The sequence below is a fragment of the Hippocampus comes genome, unplaced genomic scaffold (genome assembly GCF_001891065.2).
Source record: "Hippocampus comes isolate QL1 unplaced genomic scaffold, H_comes_QL1_v1.1 scaffold16, whole genome shotgun sequence".
NCBI classification, from domain to species: Eukaryota; Metazoa; Chordata; class Actinopteri; order Syngnathiformes; family Syngnathidae; genus Hippocampus; species Hippocampus comes.
In genome coordinates, this window is record NW_017806168.1 from 120,972 (window position 1) to 136,851 (window position 15,880).

General features: G+C 45.3%; 1 protein-coding gene across 2 annotated transcripts in view; it reads left to right on the forward strand.

Moving 5' to 3' along the window:
• The window catches only part of gabbr2 (gamma-aminobutyric acid (GABA) B receptor, 2), an 82,308-nt gene that overhangs the window by 52,924 nt on the left and 13,504 nt on the right, over window positions 1-15,880 (forward strand). For both annotated transcript variants that reach the window (XM_019895955.1, XM_019895956.1), the window contains exons 10-13: window positions 322-472; window positions 782-914; window positions 2,383-2,490; window positions 4,978-5,100. In XM_019895955.1, the coding sequence (XP_019751514.1) occupies window positions 322-472; window positions 782-914; window positions 2,383-2,490; window positions 4,978-5,100 (515 nt within the window). The remainder of the gene's footprint in view (window positions 1-321; window positions 473-781; window positions 915-2,382; window positions 2,491-4,977; window positions 5,101-15,880) is intronic.

The following is a 15,880-nucleotide window of genomic DNA, read 5'->3' on the forward strand; positions in this document are numbered from 1 at the left end:
CCACCCCCTTCCTACCCACACTACCACATTCAGAAAGTGCTGGACGGTTTCCACGGTAAACAGAGATGTGTAAGACGATTCCGCCGCCATCGATTGGGACCCGCCAGAGTAGAATAGAGTGGGAGATAAGACAGTGAAGGCTCCCACCGCAATAGCTTGACCGCCGTGCTTAGATGATGTGTGCAGAGGAAACAGGAAATGGCTCTGGAATAGCCACGTCGCTAGTTGGCGGGGTGGGAGGATAAACACGCAGAGCGAGGACCACATCTTGGCCATCTTCTCCCAAACTCATTTGAACCCTTCCTTCCTTCTTCCCGTCAGGTGTGGAGCCGCCCAAAGATCAGACATTTGTGCATTCGCAGCGACGGCACATCAACGTTCCGCTTTACAGCATCCTGTCCACCATCACCATCCTGGGCATGCTCATGGCCGGAGCTTTCCTCTTTTTCAACATCAAGAATAGAAACCACAGGTGAGCACAGAGAGGGAATAACACAAAGCAAGGGTGTCCCGCCAATGCCGAAAACTCTCGATCCCGGATGCATTGTCGCCCCGCATATCTAAGCCATTCACATCGTTGGCAAAATATCACATTGTAATGTGGTCCTGAAAAACACAAGTTCATGTACCAATAAACCTCTAGTATCGTTTCAACGTACAATTATCAATTGTCATCATTACGGCAGTCCAATGTCCACTTTAACTGATGAAATGATTTGGTGTCGCGAGTTTCTCTGTGCTGGCTCGTCGTGTCATGTTGAAAGTGACGCTTGTCGTACAGATTGATCAAGATGTCCAGTCCCTACATGAACAACCTGATCATCTTGGGCGGCATGCTTTCCTACGCCTCCATCTTCCTCTTCGGACTGGACGGCGGCTTTGTGTCCGACAAGGAGTTTCAGACACTCTGCACGGTCAGTTGCTCCTCCACAAACATGATTATCATCACCGAAGAAATGAGAAATATCCCCGCAGACTATTCACTGTCACTTCTTGGGTACTGTTTGTTTTATCAGACTTACAGTCTCCGTGGAAAATTCTCCTTCTGCTTTGAATGGATGACATCATTTAATACGCTACTTGCTTCCATTGAACTGTCTTTAAATTGCTCGTTACTCAGGAACAGACTTACTGCTGCTGGGTCAGTTTGACCCAGGGCAGGTTGGATTCTCCGAAAGTGTCAGGAACTGAACAAAACATCCAAATAAAGATTGAAAATCTCATTAATAACCTCTGTTCAGAGTGAGATTGACCTACTGATTTAAAATCCAGAGGATGTACATTGAAGTGTTTAAAAAAAAAAAAAAACTGAAGTTAACTATTAATGTAGGCATAAGAGGTTTCATCAGTATGAATTTTTTTTTCATTTTCTCAGGATAAAAGGGATTATAAAATGTTTCTCTGGATTATTGCATTGTCTTTTATCTCTGGAATGCAATCTAAAGCAGAGGCCTAAGTAGTCTAAAATACATACGTTACATCCCTCCCCCTTCAAAAAAAAATTAAGCCGGTAAGGAATTAAAACCAGCCGCAAAATTGTAGGTGTTAATGGCGTTAGATTTAGATACGATAAACAGCTGAAATGTGATGAATGGTAACAGACCGGCTGTGCCCGCTGGGGGGGATCTTTTGCCAGCATATTAGGCCTCCGCGCTCGGGTAATATGACAGTGTCGCGATTAGGGCGATAAAGTAGTGTTTTGCGACACCAGTAAAAAATTATGCCGGCCGGACTTTGTTCTCAAAATGCTGTGTGGGGTGGTGAAAGTGTAAATAAGTATGTAGATGTGTGTGGTCTGCATGCTGTGACTATAGCAGGCTTTGTCAGGTGATTTTCAAACTCAGCGTTTTTAAAACGCACATCAGCGGCATCCTCTGGTGCCAAATCAGAGCCAAAGGTCTACGTTTTGTTTCTTCTTATTAGGACGAATTACTCTCAAGAGTGTGACAGCCTCCGTGCTTACCAGATAAGACAAGAAAGCAACCTGACAGCTTTTTTTTTTTTTTTGGGTGGTTCATTTTTAGAGCGCTATTTTGGCATCTTCAAAGGAAACATTCATAGCAGTCAGAGACATCAACGGGGCCCGAGCACCAGGCGGCACCGAGGAAAAGTCACTAAATATTATACCCCGATGCCAGTTTTTGGGTGTTTGTCATAATCGGACGTAGGCAGAAAATAAAACTGGAGACTTGAAGTAGTCTTGTCTCCTCAAGAACAAGAGAGAAAGGTGGAGTTGTTTCGCCGACTGTTTGCATTGTTTCCTTCCTTCCTTTGACCATCTGACTATCTGTAGTAGAGTATGCGTATTAATCGGCACATTAGCATGTGAGAGGATATCAAAATCCAGTTTTTCTTTAACGTGCCTCTCTTGTCGCCCGTTAGGTTCGAACGTGGATCCTCATCGTCGGCTACACGACGGCGTTTGGCGCCATGTTTGCCAAGACGTGGAGGGTGCATGCAATCTTCAAGAATGTGAAGATGAAGAAGAAGGTATGGGAGAGTGTTTTGGGTTTCTGCGTGTGGAAATGCACATATACCATGTGGGCAGAAATATTGGGCACACACACAATAACATTCCTGTCGCACAAGTAGCTGAAACATAGAGGCTCAGGGAATACTTCTCCCGGCATCTGTTTTCTACGTGGCAAAGGATTACAGTTTGACAGTCACGCCCCATCAACTACCTTCGAAAACAACGGTAGTCACTACACAAGCTGCGTGCCAGGATCTCTCTGGCAGATGGTTTGTCTGATCTCGTCATCCTCTGAGAAATGATGCCTCTTGACCCCAATCGCATGCGACAGTTTATTTGGGACACTTGTGAACGCTATCATTGTGATACGGGAGACTTGAAGCGATCTCGGACTCCACAGAAATTAATCAGTGATCAAATACATCGGGAAGACGCCACATTTAAAAGGGATTTTTAAGAGTCGAGGCCAACATCTGATGGATTCAGGTCCGTCCAAATACTTTTGTGCGTAGGGTGCATGAGTTTATACCCATCGAGTGCTTTATAATCTTGAAATAACTTCAATGAAACACGTTTTAAGCTTTTGAGCTGTCAGATTCAATCACGTCGATTGGCCGAGTTATATAAAAGAGATGGAGACTGTAGTAGCCATTCTTGGCTTTTTTTTAAAATGTATTTTTTTGGTTGAGGGTATTTATAGAGCCACCCTCTCCCGCCACCCCTTCCTCTTGCCCTGTCTCTCTCTCCCACTCGCCGGCTTTCTGGAGCAAGTGTGGGTGGCCTGCAAGGATGAGAGGGATGGATCAAAGAGTTGGAAGGATTTGGGGTGAAGTGTCAGAAGGAGGAAGAAGGCCAAGAAGCAAGATGGAGAAAAACAAAAACAAACGCAAGATAAAGTGGCACATATGGAAAAGAAAGTAGACTTGGTCCTCAGAGGAGCGCGGGAATGCCGAAAAACAAGATTGCCAGAGTGGCTTCCGGCACGAGAAACAGTAACTGAGATCTTCTTGGATTCTTGGGATTAGATGGAGACAAAATCAAAGATGATTTGTCAGCCTTTGCATATTTTTTAATTCAGCCTGGACAAGAGTGAAAGTACTTGCTATGTTCTGGCATATTTCCCAGTCCGGTGGTACCTCTACTTACGAACGTCTCTTCATATGAAATTTTCAAGTTACGAAACGCCTCAACAGGAAAATATTACCTCTTGTTACGAAAGAAATTTCAAGATACGAAAGGTAAAACTATAGTATGGGCTGCTACTCGCAACTCTGAGTTTCCTGAACGCAACATACTGATAGCTGCTCTGCCATTGGCTATTACCGAGCATCATCCTGGCATCCCATCGGCTAAGAGGGACTTCTACCGTACGTGTCTATCTGTGTAGATAGATAAATAGATAGATCTGTGTCTATGCGGCATCCTCGTCATTCGCCCCTCGGGCAATAAGGTGAATCACCCAGAAAAAGTGTTCACCAGTCGGGCGATCGCTCACGATGCTAATGTTTGGCTTGGACATTCTCGAAGGATTGTTAAAAGCCGACAAAAGCAAACGTCCTTGGATCAGTTCTTTACAAAACGGCAGGAAAAAAAACACTGCTGAGAGAGAACATGAACTAAAGAGGGCAAAAATCGATGAGGACGCAGCTGAAAGTTAAATGACCAGAATTTTTATTCTTTTTACTTTGTTTTTTACATTATGCTCAACTCTCATTTATTGTGCAACAATCTAATTGTAACATCGGTCTTATCCATGTTGAACAGCAAGTATTTTATGGATAAACATGGACCAATGAATTTTTTTGTGCCAATATAGAGAGACTTGACTGATTGACCACTATGGTGGGTGTCAAAGGGTCAAAGTGGATTTTCATCTTTATGTGACGTCGGGAAGTCATCGAAACATGCTAACTCGTGGAAATGGTGCAGGCAAAGAGCACTTACTAACCGTTCCCTGCAAGACCTGGTTGACCACCACCCAGATCAGGATTTCCCTTTTAACTTTAACTGTACTGCCTTAAACCGGACAGGACCGATCGGTGGGACGTCTGAGACATTTTCCACCCACATTTACCTGGTATGGGGGGGGGGGGGGGCACTGGGAGTCCACTAGTCAACCTTCTAGATTGAGTTATTACCACAACGGGCTGCCTGACCTTTCCTTTGAATGACGCTTCCATACCGTCAAACGGCGTTCTAAATAAAGATCACAAACAGGCCGCGGCTTTCATCCCGGCAAAAGTTCACGCTATAAAAGAGAAGAGCGTTGTGATCTGACGTTCGTTGCTTCACATCTCAGGGGAGATGTATTGGCGGGTCGCCATTAGCGTTTCCCGCTGCATGGAGCGATCGAGACATCCTCGCCGGTGGTTAATTGCAGCTAATCAGCAGCTGATGAGAGGGTTGTGAGAACCAGCGGGTCTGCGGTTGGGCAATAATCGTGATTGTTGAGTGCAGCGCTCATAAAACTGTTGTCCCCCCCCCCTCCCCCCCCAACCATGCAGATCATAAAGGACCAGAAACTATTGATCATCGTTGGCGGTATGCTGCTGATCGACTTGTGCATCCTGATTTGCTGGCAGATTGTGGACCCGCTGAAGCGGACCGTGGAAGAATACAGCCTGGAGGTCGGTGCACATTTCAATGTTGTTTCTCTCCATTTTGGCAAAACAAAATTCTAGCCTCAGGCTACGGTACCATCTGCCTTTTTTTTGTGTGAGTTGATTATTTTTGGTTTGGGATGTGAGCCGCCACAACTTCCCACGTTGATCCCCGCCGCCCGACATTTGCCAGCTTAGATGTGAGACGTTGGCAAGGCCTGCTGGCACCGGTGCGCTTGGCCTTGTTTCTCGAGCTGGAAAAGTGCAGAATAAAAATGAACTCGTGACTTGATCGTGTTTCCCGCTCGACTGCCCAATGGCGAAAATGCTAACGCAGCTTTGCAATCTCAGGTTGGCCAGTGATCAGTCAGCACTGCTATCAGATTTTAGCAAGAAATGTTTCAGTCATAGCAGGCTGTTTTTACTCATATTTCCGAATAAATTATCTTCAGTCAGCTGTATTTTGGGGTGAAAATGTAGTCAGAAACTGTTCGTATCAGTAAAAAAAAGATTTTTAGGAAGAAATGCTGCAATGATCGCAGGAATATATCGTAAACTGCCCGCTTTTTATCATTCACTGAACTCCAACGCGTGTCAGGCCTTTTTGTGTAAATTCCAACTAAATTGGAGAAATCACCTCCATTAATTGGTTTGCTTACTTGTTTCTTGAACAATTTTTGGGCTGCCGTCATGACTCGGGTGCTCGGTTGGAATGCGGGTTTTCCCTGATCCCCTCATTTTTTTCCTGATATTTTGCCACATATCTCAACCGGAGAGGTTTGTGTTTACTTGGAGCATGAACATCGAAGAGGTTGGAGCCTTGAGATGATGAGCAATCGTAGGAGGGTTATTGCAACCCTCTACACAAAAAACTTCATTTCTGCATTTCCTGAGCAAATTCTTTTCATCTTATTTCCTGTTTGTTGATTGTTGCCAACGCCCTGCGGCGGGATGGAGGGACTCTTATCTGGCAGTTTGTTTGGACTAGTCCGCCTTCAGTTGAAGGAGGAATCTTGTGAAGTGATAAATAAAGTCCACTAGGAGGTTTATTTTCGTCCTTCCAGTGAGATTCGGCCCAAAGGGGGGAGGGGTGGGAATAACGGGGGCGTTGTTGCGCGCCATATCCAATTTACATTCTCCGTTACCATCCTCTTGAGCTCCACTTGAATCATTTGGGCGACTCCAGATGTATTTCCCTTTGTGACGCTGCTCACTAATGTCTTTAAGCCGGCGAGGTCAAGCACGGCGTTGTTGAACATATTTATTCGCCAATGTGCACGGTTGCGTCCTCACCGAGCATTCTCGGACTCTGAGCCGAAGTGAACATATTAGCTCGAGAAATAACTCCCAACTAAACGTGAAATGATTTTCGTGAATGAAATACAATAAAAATGCTTTGTAAAATAACAAAAAATTAACTGAAACAACATCTTCATAATATTAATTATAATGTAAATGTCCTTTGTTTTCATTTCTGTCGAATAATATACTGTACATGAGCTTTCGGGGTTCATTTTACGTAGACCATGATACTTTGCGCCGCTGAGCACTTGACAATAAAATGACTGGCCAGTCCTATTTCTTTTGTCACAGCTTTTATGTACAAAAACAGAATATTGTGCTATCTTTTTATTTTCTTTTAAATACAGTATCATGAGCTTTTTATATGTCACCAACTTCCCCATAATATGATAATATTGTATTGTAGTGTTTGGCTGTCGTTACATCCCTGATAGAAAATGTATGAATGTGGACCATGATATCCTGCAACCTTGACACTGTACCACACAACCCGTTTAACAATAACAAGCTGCTGAAAAAAAGGATTCCTGCTTTTTTTTTTTTTTTCTCTCTGAGACTTACCAGAACATCCTGGGAATGCCGAATGGGACGCACGTGTGCCAAAGTAGACAAACGTGACCTTGTGTGTGCGTGTGTGTGTGTGTGTGTGTGTGTGTGTCTGTGTGTCTTTTGCATGTACGTGGATTTATTTATTTATTTTTGCGCCCACCAATGCGTCGCCGCCCCCTCCCGTGGGCTCTCTTACATAATGAAGGACGAACTGTCAGGAAGAAAATGATTAGCATTCCGTCGGATCCCGCAGTCAAGCATCTCCACCCTTCCTTTTGTTGCCCCCTCCCCAATCCTCGTGTCGCCATGGCAACGGCCACGGTTTCTGACACCCGTAACACCGTTGATCCTGCAAGACGAAAATAGCAGGTTTAAGGCTCCCCCCCCCCCCCCGGTGGGCTTTGCATGGCAACACACATGCAGTCAGGATGATGACGATGGTGATGGTGATGATGGCGGCGGCGATGATGAGGCGCTCAATGACGCGCGCCGCCGGTTTGAAGGTGAACCCGAGCATATTATCGGCAGTGCAGACGCTGACATCATCGCCGCGCAGGTACACCGAGGGCGAGCTCGCACCGCATGCTCCAACCCGACGTGCCCTCCCTCTTCTGTGCATTTCCATTGTGCAAAGGCGACGGTGAGTGTTGCTAACCGGCGAGAGGCGCCGTCGCGTTAATGAGAGTACACGTGCGTCGTGCGTGACAGCATGCTGTTGTCTTTTTCTTTTTTGGACTGTGGATTATGTCTCGGAAGTTTTACTGTTGATTTCGATTGATCAGTGTGGTGGTATGAATAACTGCCGAGAGGAGCCGTTGGCGACAGTGGCGGCGAATTAGATTCTAATTACACATGGACTTTTTTTGACAACTTTTTTTCCAAGTCATCCTGTTGATTTCTATTTTGCAAAATGATCATTAAGTGGCAAGAGGAACTGTTGCAATAATTGCATGACACATACATTGCACATGTGACACAGTATTAGTCTCTGACAGGGGTGTTATACTTCACAGAGGTCGAGGAGCTTTTGGAGCAGGGTTCTGATAGGGACCTCTAATTCCAGGAATGTACCAAGAACTTATGAGTTACTGGTTCTTGAGGTGAATGCAGTTAGGGCAGGGGTGTCCAAAGTCGGTCCTCAGGGGCCGCTGTCCTGCCTGTTTTCCAGCTCTCTCGGGAGCAACATACTTGATTCAAATAATCAGGGTCGTTCTAATGCTGCTTCAGAGCTGGTTGATGAGCCATCATCTGAATCAGGTGTCTTGCAGCCGGGAGAGCTGGAAAACAGGCAGGACGGCGACCCCTGAGGACCGACTTTGGACACCTCTGCTTTAGGGGAATTGTCCAGTTCATGCCGCCTCAAAGCCAGTTGGCTTTTCCTTTCCAAAAAATCTCATTATGATTACTTGGTGTTGAAAAATACTTCAGAGTCCCGCTGACTTACAGGACTTCCTCTTTGGCTCGCCTTCAGGTTGGGTGAACAAGTTGAATTGCGCTCGGAGGCTGCGACTCCAAAGACATTTCGTCAGAAGTGGCGAGCAAGTTTCGTTCGTCTCGTGCGGCATGAAGCGTTTGCGCGACCTCGGCTGCGGCGCAGAGCGTAGGCTCGCTTTGTTAGCCTGGACACAAAGCAGCCGCTCCGATCAATGCCTTTTCAAAGCTAACTGGGTCATTAAGGGATAACCGCCACCCACCTAGGCCTTTTCTCATCGACCACCTCCGGGGGAGGCAGGAAGCCACGCGGCGTGCTGAGACCTCACAGCATTTTTCCTTCCACTCAATCCGAGTCTTGACAGCCAGGAAGAATGGCGAAAGTGCTCACCGGCGGCTCAGTGCGGAAGGGGAGAAGGCTCGGGAATGTTCCTTGGATACTGGAAATGCCACAAAAGCTCTTTCATTATTCAACATTTTTCCTGGCTCAAATTGAGGCTTAGGTGGTACCATCCTGACCGCGCGCCATGACGTGCATGTATTCTTCAAATTCAATGGAAACACTTGGTTTTACAGGAAACACACTTTCAGTTGAGAGTTCCAATAAGAATATGACTAATATCATATTAAAGCATCCGTTCATTAACCCTTTCGTGCACCCTGTAACCCGATAACGTGATGAACTGTCCGCTGTCGTAACCGCTGTCCCTGAAAGGGTTCAAACTTGCATCGGAGAATGACTGACACACAGCTTGTGTGGTGGGGTCACTTTTGTTTGAGACACTCCTAGATTATTTTGAAGCAGCCTTCAAGCGCTCTGTGGTCCATGCCCACCTGTGGTGCCATCGCACGCTGCAGTTTCCGCCGCTTAAAAAAAAAAAAAAAAAAAAAAAAACACCAAACATTTATTTACCGATTGATCTCAACTATATTATTGCAGTTTTTGTAACTTGATCAGTTGAGTGTTTTAGGTACTTCTCCTCTTCTGCTGTTTTGTGAATGGCCGTCACCTCGTGTCTTTTGAATGTGCCTGAGCTGTATGTTGGTTGATGGCTGCGATTGCCTGCTGTGTTGGGGGGCGGTGCCGAAATAACAGTGCATGCCTTCCTCAGTATGCCTGAGCCATTACAATTGATTTCGCCACTGCTTGTCATAGCCACTGGCTCCTGCGGTTTGAAGACTTTACGGAAAGAGGAATAAAAGATAACGTTTCAATCACGTACGCATTGACTTTATTATGCTCCTAATTGGAAACGGATTTGTCTGTTTCTCATTGCACAAGGGACAATTCTGTTCTGTTCAAACGTGAACCTAACGTTGACCATAACACCGAGGTACAAGAAGTACCGCTGCGCCAATTTTTTGAGGCCAAACCACAACCCTTGAGGATTGTTCCCGCAGCCTTCAACTTGTGTAAACTGATGAGTCGTACATTCCTTAACCTGGGAAAAAAAAAAGTGTAATTAAGATGGTGGGTTAAAGTGTCCTCACTTCAACTTGCAAGCTGCTGGGTGAAAGCCGCCACTTTTCTTTGCTCGCGTAGACTCTTAAGTAGATTACGCCAAAAGCAGGTTTTGTGGAGCCAGATATTCTTCTGAGCGCACGCGAACCAGCGGCGTGTCAAGCAAGGCCAGCTCCTGTAGCGGATTTTTATCAGCGACAGAGGAGAGAAACACACACACACACACACACAGATACAAACAGAGCCTTCTTTTTGCGCTTCTTTTCAGGAATCCTGCAGGCACAATCTCAACATTATTATTATTTTTTTTTACACAGTAATTTTGTACTATGTGTAAATACAATAAAAAGCCATGCAGTGGAACGAGTAGGCCCGGGAAGCGCTGTTACTCAGAACATGATATTGTCATGATATTTTGCTGACGTTATCGGTAATGCGACACCACACAGATGACTGAAATATTGGAGGAAAACCATCTACCATCAAATCCCATTCTAATCAATCACTAAAAAGATTTTTTTTTTTTTTTTTTTTTACTCTTGTGTGTCAGTACTCTATTGTGACAGATATTCTACGGCAACAATATTGATATTTTGTGGCCGTATAGCACATCAGCTTGCCATAATATTGCTATAATTGTCAATGTGTTCCATTCAAATCGGATAGATAATATCGATAACCGATGCCTATGTGATTATGTCACTGTAATTTATGCATAATTAAGTTTAAAAAAACGAAACTATATTTAAGAACATATATATTCACAATTGCAGTTCAAATTGGTTGCCCAAACATTGGGACAAAATGGCGATATCCCACTATATCATTTTCAGCCCTCTATCAATACAGCAACACCAGATATCAATTAATACTGTCATCATGTGCAATTAACATTTTTGTGTTTATAATCAAATACTGCAAATCCGTTACTCAAAGAAATTTGTATCTTCCTAGCCCGCATATATTCATTGTATCACGATACTAAAATGTAAGATTTCCACTCCCGGGGCTTAATTAGGCCAACATTTCTTGTAATTTCTTGTGAAAATAAAGTGAATGTCTATCTGCTCGTCGGACAGTAGTTTTTCTTTGTACATCGAACAGGAGGGGAAAGGCAGTCGGGTTGCATACAGAGCATTGGAATCTCTTTTAGGCCAGTTATTGTGTTTTCTTATTGGGCTTTCAGGGGAGGCAACCTGGGCTTTGAGGACACACAGTCTTTCATTTTGAAGAATGTTTACGCTGGCTTGCCGTGTGCTGCTATTTGTCGGCGGGGCGAGACAAGTGTGTAAGCGTTATCAGTGAATCACCATGGGGAGGAACTCCAAGGACCAGGCTTGCTTGTTTGTTGACAATCCAGTAGCCTAAATTGGACCACGTGGTTCTGCGTGGCTGAGCCCATTCGAGTCGGTCTGTTCAAAATGAAAGGGGTGATTCCTTTTATGCATTTGCGTTCTTTCAGAGCTCAGGGGTGTCTTTTGTTCCAATGGTTTCGTGGTCACAAAAACAGCAGATTACCCACCCGTCACCTTCAAGCCAGCACTTTCCTCATTTTTTTTTCCCCCCTGTTTCTCCTCTCCCGCTGCTCCCCCAGACTGCTGTTGCTAGGCAACAGCTGATTGACCAATTAGAAGTCTTCCAAATGAAAAGCAGTATGACAAGTCCCTGCAGTTACACAGTAGTCGAGGCTTGTACGATGCGGTGTACTGTAAAGGCACAGCAGAGTGCAGTGAAAGCCAAATGTGTTTTTGTGTGGACCGGTGCACATAACAGATGATTTTTATGGGCTCTCTCCAATTTGATATTCGGCTGCGGCAAAATGCTCGTTACGTTTTTCTGTGTCCTTGACAAAAACGAGCCACTGCATCAAGGTTTCGGGTTCTGTTATTGTGAGGTGCGGGGCCTAGAGGTACACGGGTCTAACGTTTGTTTGCGGTATGTTATTAGGCCAGTGTTTCCCCAACCTTAGGGTTTGTTTACATCGAGGTTTAAGGTCCAGTTATAATCAGGTATAAGGTCTGGCGGTTACAGTCGGATTTAGGTTCCAGGTACATTTGGGGTTCAGTTCTATCAAGGTGCAAGGTTTATTTGTATCTTTGACGGTCCGGTTGTGGTTCCAGTTACAGTCATGGTTAGATTGCAGTGACCCCATGCTTGGGGCCTTGTTAAATGACGGATTAGGGTTCAGTTCCAGTCAGATTGAGGGTCAGGTTAAAACAATGTTTAGGGTTCGCTTAAGTGTGAGTTTTAGTTCAGTTTCAGTATAGTTTAGGGTCCAGTTAAATCAAGGTGTGGGGTTTGTTTACATCAAAGGTTGAGGTCGTATGGCAGCAAGGTTTTAGGACCGGTTCCAGCTAGGGGCAGGTTCGCGGTCATGTTATGTTTAGGAATCAGTTCAGGGAAATTTTAGAGTTCAATTTCATGAAGGTGAAGAACCACTTGCACATATGTGTTGGGCACGGTTCCAGTCAGGGCTTAGGTCACGTATCAGCATGGTTTACAGTTCATGTATGCTCATTGCAACAAAGCCTACTCGGTGTAAAGGCAAATTGTCGTAAAGTATGGGTTCCAGTTAAATCAAGGTATTAGACCTAATTGCAGCAGGTGTTAGGGAACAGTTCGAGTCAAATACGAGTCTAGTCAAGGATTATCATGAAATTACCGTAAAGTGTCGCGTCTAGTTTCTGTCAAGTTTACAGTTACGTTAGTCAGGGGATGTTCAAATGGTGTGGCACATCTCTTTGAAATGAATGCAAGTCAGTCGTGATTCAGTGTGAATTGACAGAAAGGCGAGTGAGTCAGTTGCTGAGCCATAATGGAATCCTCCGGTTCGGGACCACAATGCTGATGGATGTGTCTGCTCCCTGATGGAGTGTGTCTCTGCAAGGTCGGAGATGCCCAGGGGAGGCCGATGGAAAGTAAGACGACGGCTGGACGGATGGATAGAGGAAATGCCAAGGGTGGGAATCCTCACCTGTGGGGCTAAGCACTTGTGGAGTAGACATTAGGGTGTGTTTGCAACAAGCATAGTCCAGTTTCTGTGAGCAGGGAGGTATAGCAGGGCCACCAAGGTCACACGATGATTGCGATGATGAGAGCACTTGGCTGCCACTTGAACAAGGCCTGCCGCCTCAGCAGTGTGAGCTACCGAATACAAAATACATGGCTGTTAAGTGGAGTTCTTTCACACCAGACCTGTCGCCTTGGGCACACCGCGGGTGATGGCGGAAGGCCGAACAATGAGGACGAGGAGGGGAATGAAGGAGAACTGGAGAGGGACAGGAGTGGATGAACAGAAGGACGGAACGTGAAGCAAGGACACTAAGTGTTCAAATGTGGAGGACAGCGGGTCCTGTTGCCGTTAAAGGCATTAGGGTGCCATCGTAGCAGCCTGATCGTAGAATGCAATTTAACAAACTGGATGTGGTTTGACGTTAAATCAAGGTGTAAGGCCCAGTTGGAGTAAGTTTTAAGGTCCAGTTGAAGTAAACTGTCAGGTCCAGGTAAACAAGGATCAGGGTCTTGTTTCTGTCAGGTATAGAGTCCAATTTCGGTTTGGTCTAGGTTCCTGTTTTTGTACGGTTTAGCTAACCATTTCTGCACGGTTTATTGAAAAATAAATAAAGTTTAGGGACGAGTTTCTGTAAAACTTAGCATCCAGTTCCTGTAATATTCAGCGTCCAGTTCCTGTAAGGTTTTGTTGGGGTCCAGTTCCTGAAAGGTTGAGAGTCAACTTTCTGTAAGGTTAAGGCTGCTGTCACATTTCCAAACCAGGTTCGCTGTGGAATAATGTGCAGCTGTAGTAATGTTTAAGGCCATGTTACAGTTCCAGGTGCACGAGGCTTTCAAGTCAAATTGTCGCAACCGCTTGGTGGAACCAGAAGAAAGTAAATCAGAGTAGCAGAAGGCGACTGTGCTTATCAATGGACGCAAGCGACAGCTGAAGCGCGATCGCTGTGTGACGGGGAGACGGTGCGAGGAGTGGAAAAGTAAGGGCGGGTGTCGTGGCGAATTATCATCACGCCACGGAGAGTGACGTTGATTAGCGGTCGTCGCCGACAGCGCCAACCGAAAGGTCGGGTAATTAAACCCGAGCTGACACCGCGGAGGCCCAGCTCTCTCCTGTGCTGTAGGCAACCTGTTGCCTCGTTTGCGTTACCCGTTCACATTAATTATTGGGGTCACTTCTGTGATACGCCATCAGATGTGATACTTGACTCGATTTGAGATACTGAGTGGAGGATGCTGGTACCACGTTATTGGGTTGAGCTGCAGTAGAGTGCAGGGTCAGAGTTTGAATTTGGTATTGTGACATCACGAGATGTTATTTCGGAGTACATGTGATAATTGTTTAATTGGCATTGGGATTAGGAAGTGGTCCTTGAAAGATCTTGTCCCTTGTCTTGCAGGCAGCCCATGAAATTCTGAGTGAATGATTTTCTAAAAACAAAGTTTATCAGTTTGAAAATGAAAAAGCTTGTCCTTGTTATGTAGGGCTCAGCTGCTTGACTCGGGTCGTCGGGTTCATCAGTAAGGCGTTACTTGCCTGTCATTTGCTCCTCCTGCCCTCGGTGGCATTGTGAGTTGGAACTGGATACCAGTCGTACCCTATATCAAGTATAAATTCATGAATACATGAAGAAGACTTTCACAACTACTGTGACTCAGTAAGATGCAGTACTTGCAGGCTTTTTTTCATAGAAGATAAAGAATGTATGCCTGTGGGTCGTGTTATATTGCTTGTCTACATGTGTTGCTGCAGTGTTTATTTCTATACATGATTTGTAACTTTTTTTGTAAAAACAGTGCCGTTTTTCTTTAATATCTACAAGTTACAAGAAAGTCAAGGTACCACTATATCAGGTGATGTCTTGCACTGATTATGAGTCACCTGAAAAGACTAGCAGGTTCCAATCGAAATGTCGCGTGTTCAATCTCGATCATGTCATTACAGCGACATTACAGCGCTTGTGTGTTTACCGCAGCGGCAAGTCCACTGCGTGTCACTCTTCGCCCCTCTCTCAACGACAACACCGACAGCCATCTGTCAAGCGCCTCTGCCGACGTTCTGCAAACCATTTTATGTTGGCCCGAAAGCCAAATGGCCACTTCTCTTCTCCGCGTTTGTGCAGCAATGCAAATGTGACGTACGAGCATTGTGCGGCCGTTGAAAGCAGAATTGAAAGTGAGTGCGGGTCAAGACGAGTGCAACAGAGCGATGATGGTTCGACGCGGGACAGTAATGCCCATCATTGTATTCGCCATCGTGCTTCCTTGCATTTGTGTTGGACACATCAGAATTAGAGTAGCTAACCTAAATAAAGAGGAAAACAAAGTCATCCTTTCCCCTCGCGGATACTACACGAGATATTTAACATGGTACTGCAGGCTGTTTTGTTCATGCATAATTCCAGCTGGTCACACCGTCTGTTAGTTTCAAGGAAAAAAAAAAACATTTGCACCAAGTAATTGTGCCATAATCGATATATGTAACTCAGAAAATTAGACAAGATTCTAATTGGAAACGTCTCGTTTTGGGACCTGATGTCCTGCACTTTCTCCTCTGGGATGGACGTGTGGTGCATGGATATGTGTGACAGGAGGCTCGTCCTGCTCGACTATATATAACCTTGTTGCAGCAGTACTGCAGTGAGGTGTCCGGTTGTACCAATCCTCATCGACGGCTATTACACGTCTACGGTAATCTGCAACAATAAACCAGTCAAAAATGGGCCGTTGTATTTATATGTAAATCCCAACCTTCAAGTCAACAGTATTTACCTTTGTTCATGCATGGACAAGATCATTTGGGATATATACAGTCAAATCAGGTAGGGTTTGTGATGACCCGGCTATCGATTCACTCTCGTATTAAATCTGCGGCCGCGTCCTCACAATGAGATTCATGTGCCCGCATGAGACTGATTGGTTGCGAGGAATCGATGAGAAGGAGGTAGAGGGAGGGAGGGGGGGGGTCGGCTCTTCTTCATTACGGTTATAAAGGGAAAGAAATAAGAGGTGGCGGCAAGTGAGGCTGCGGATAGTTAGACAGAGATGGACAGA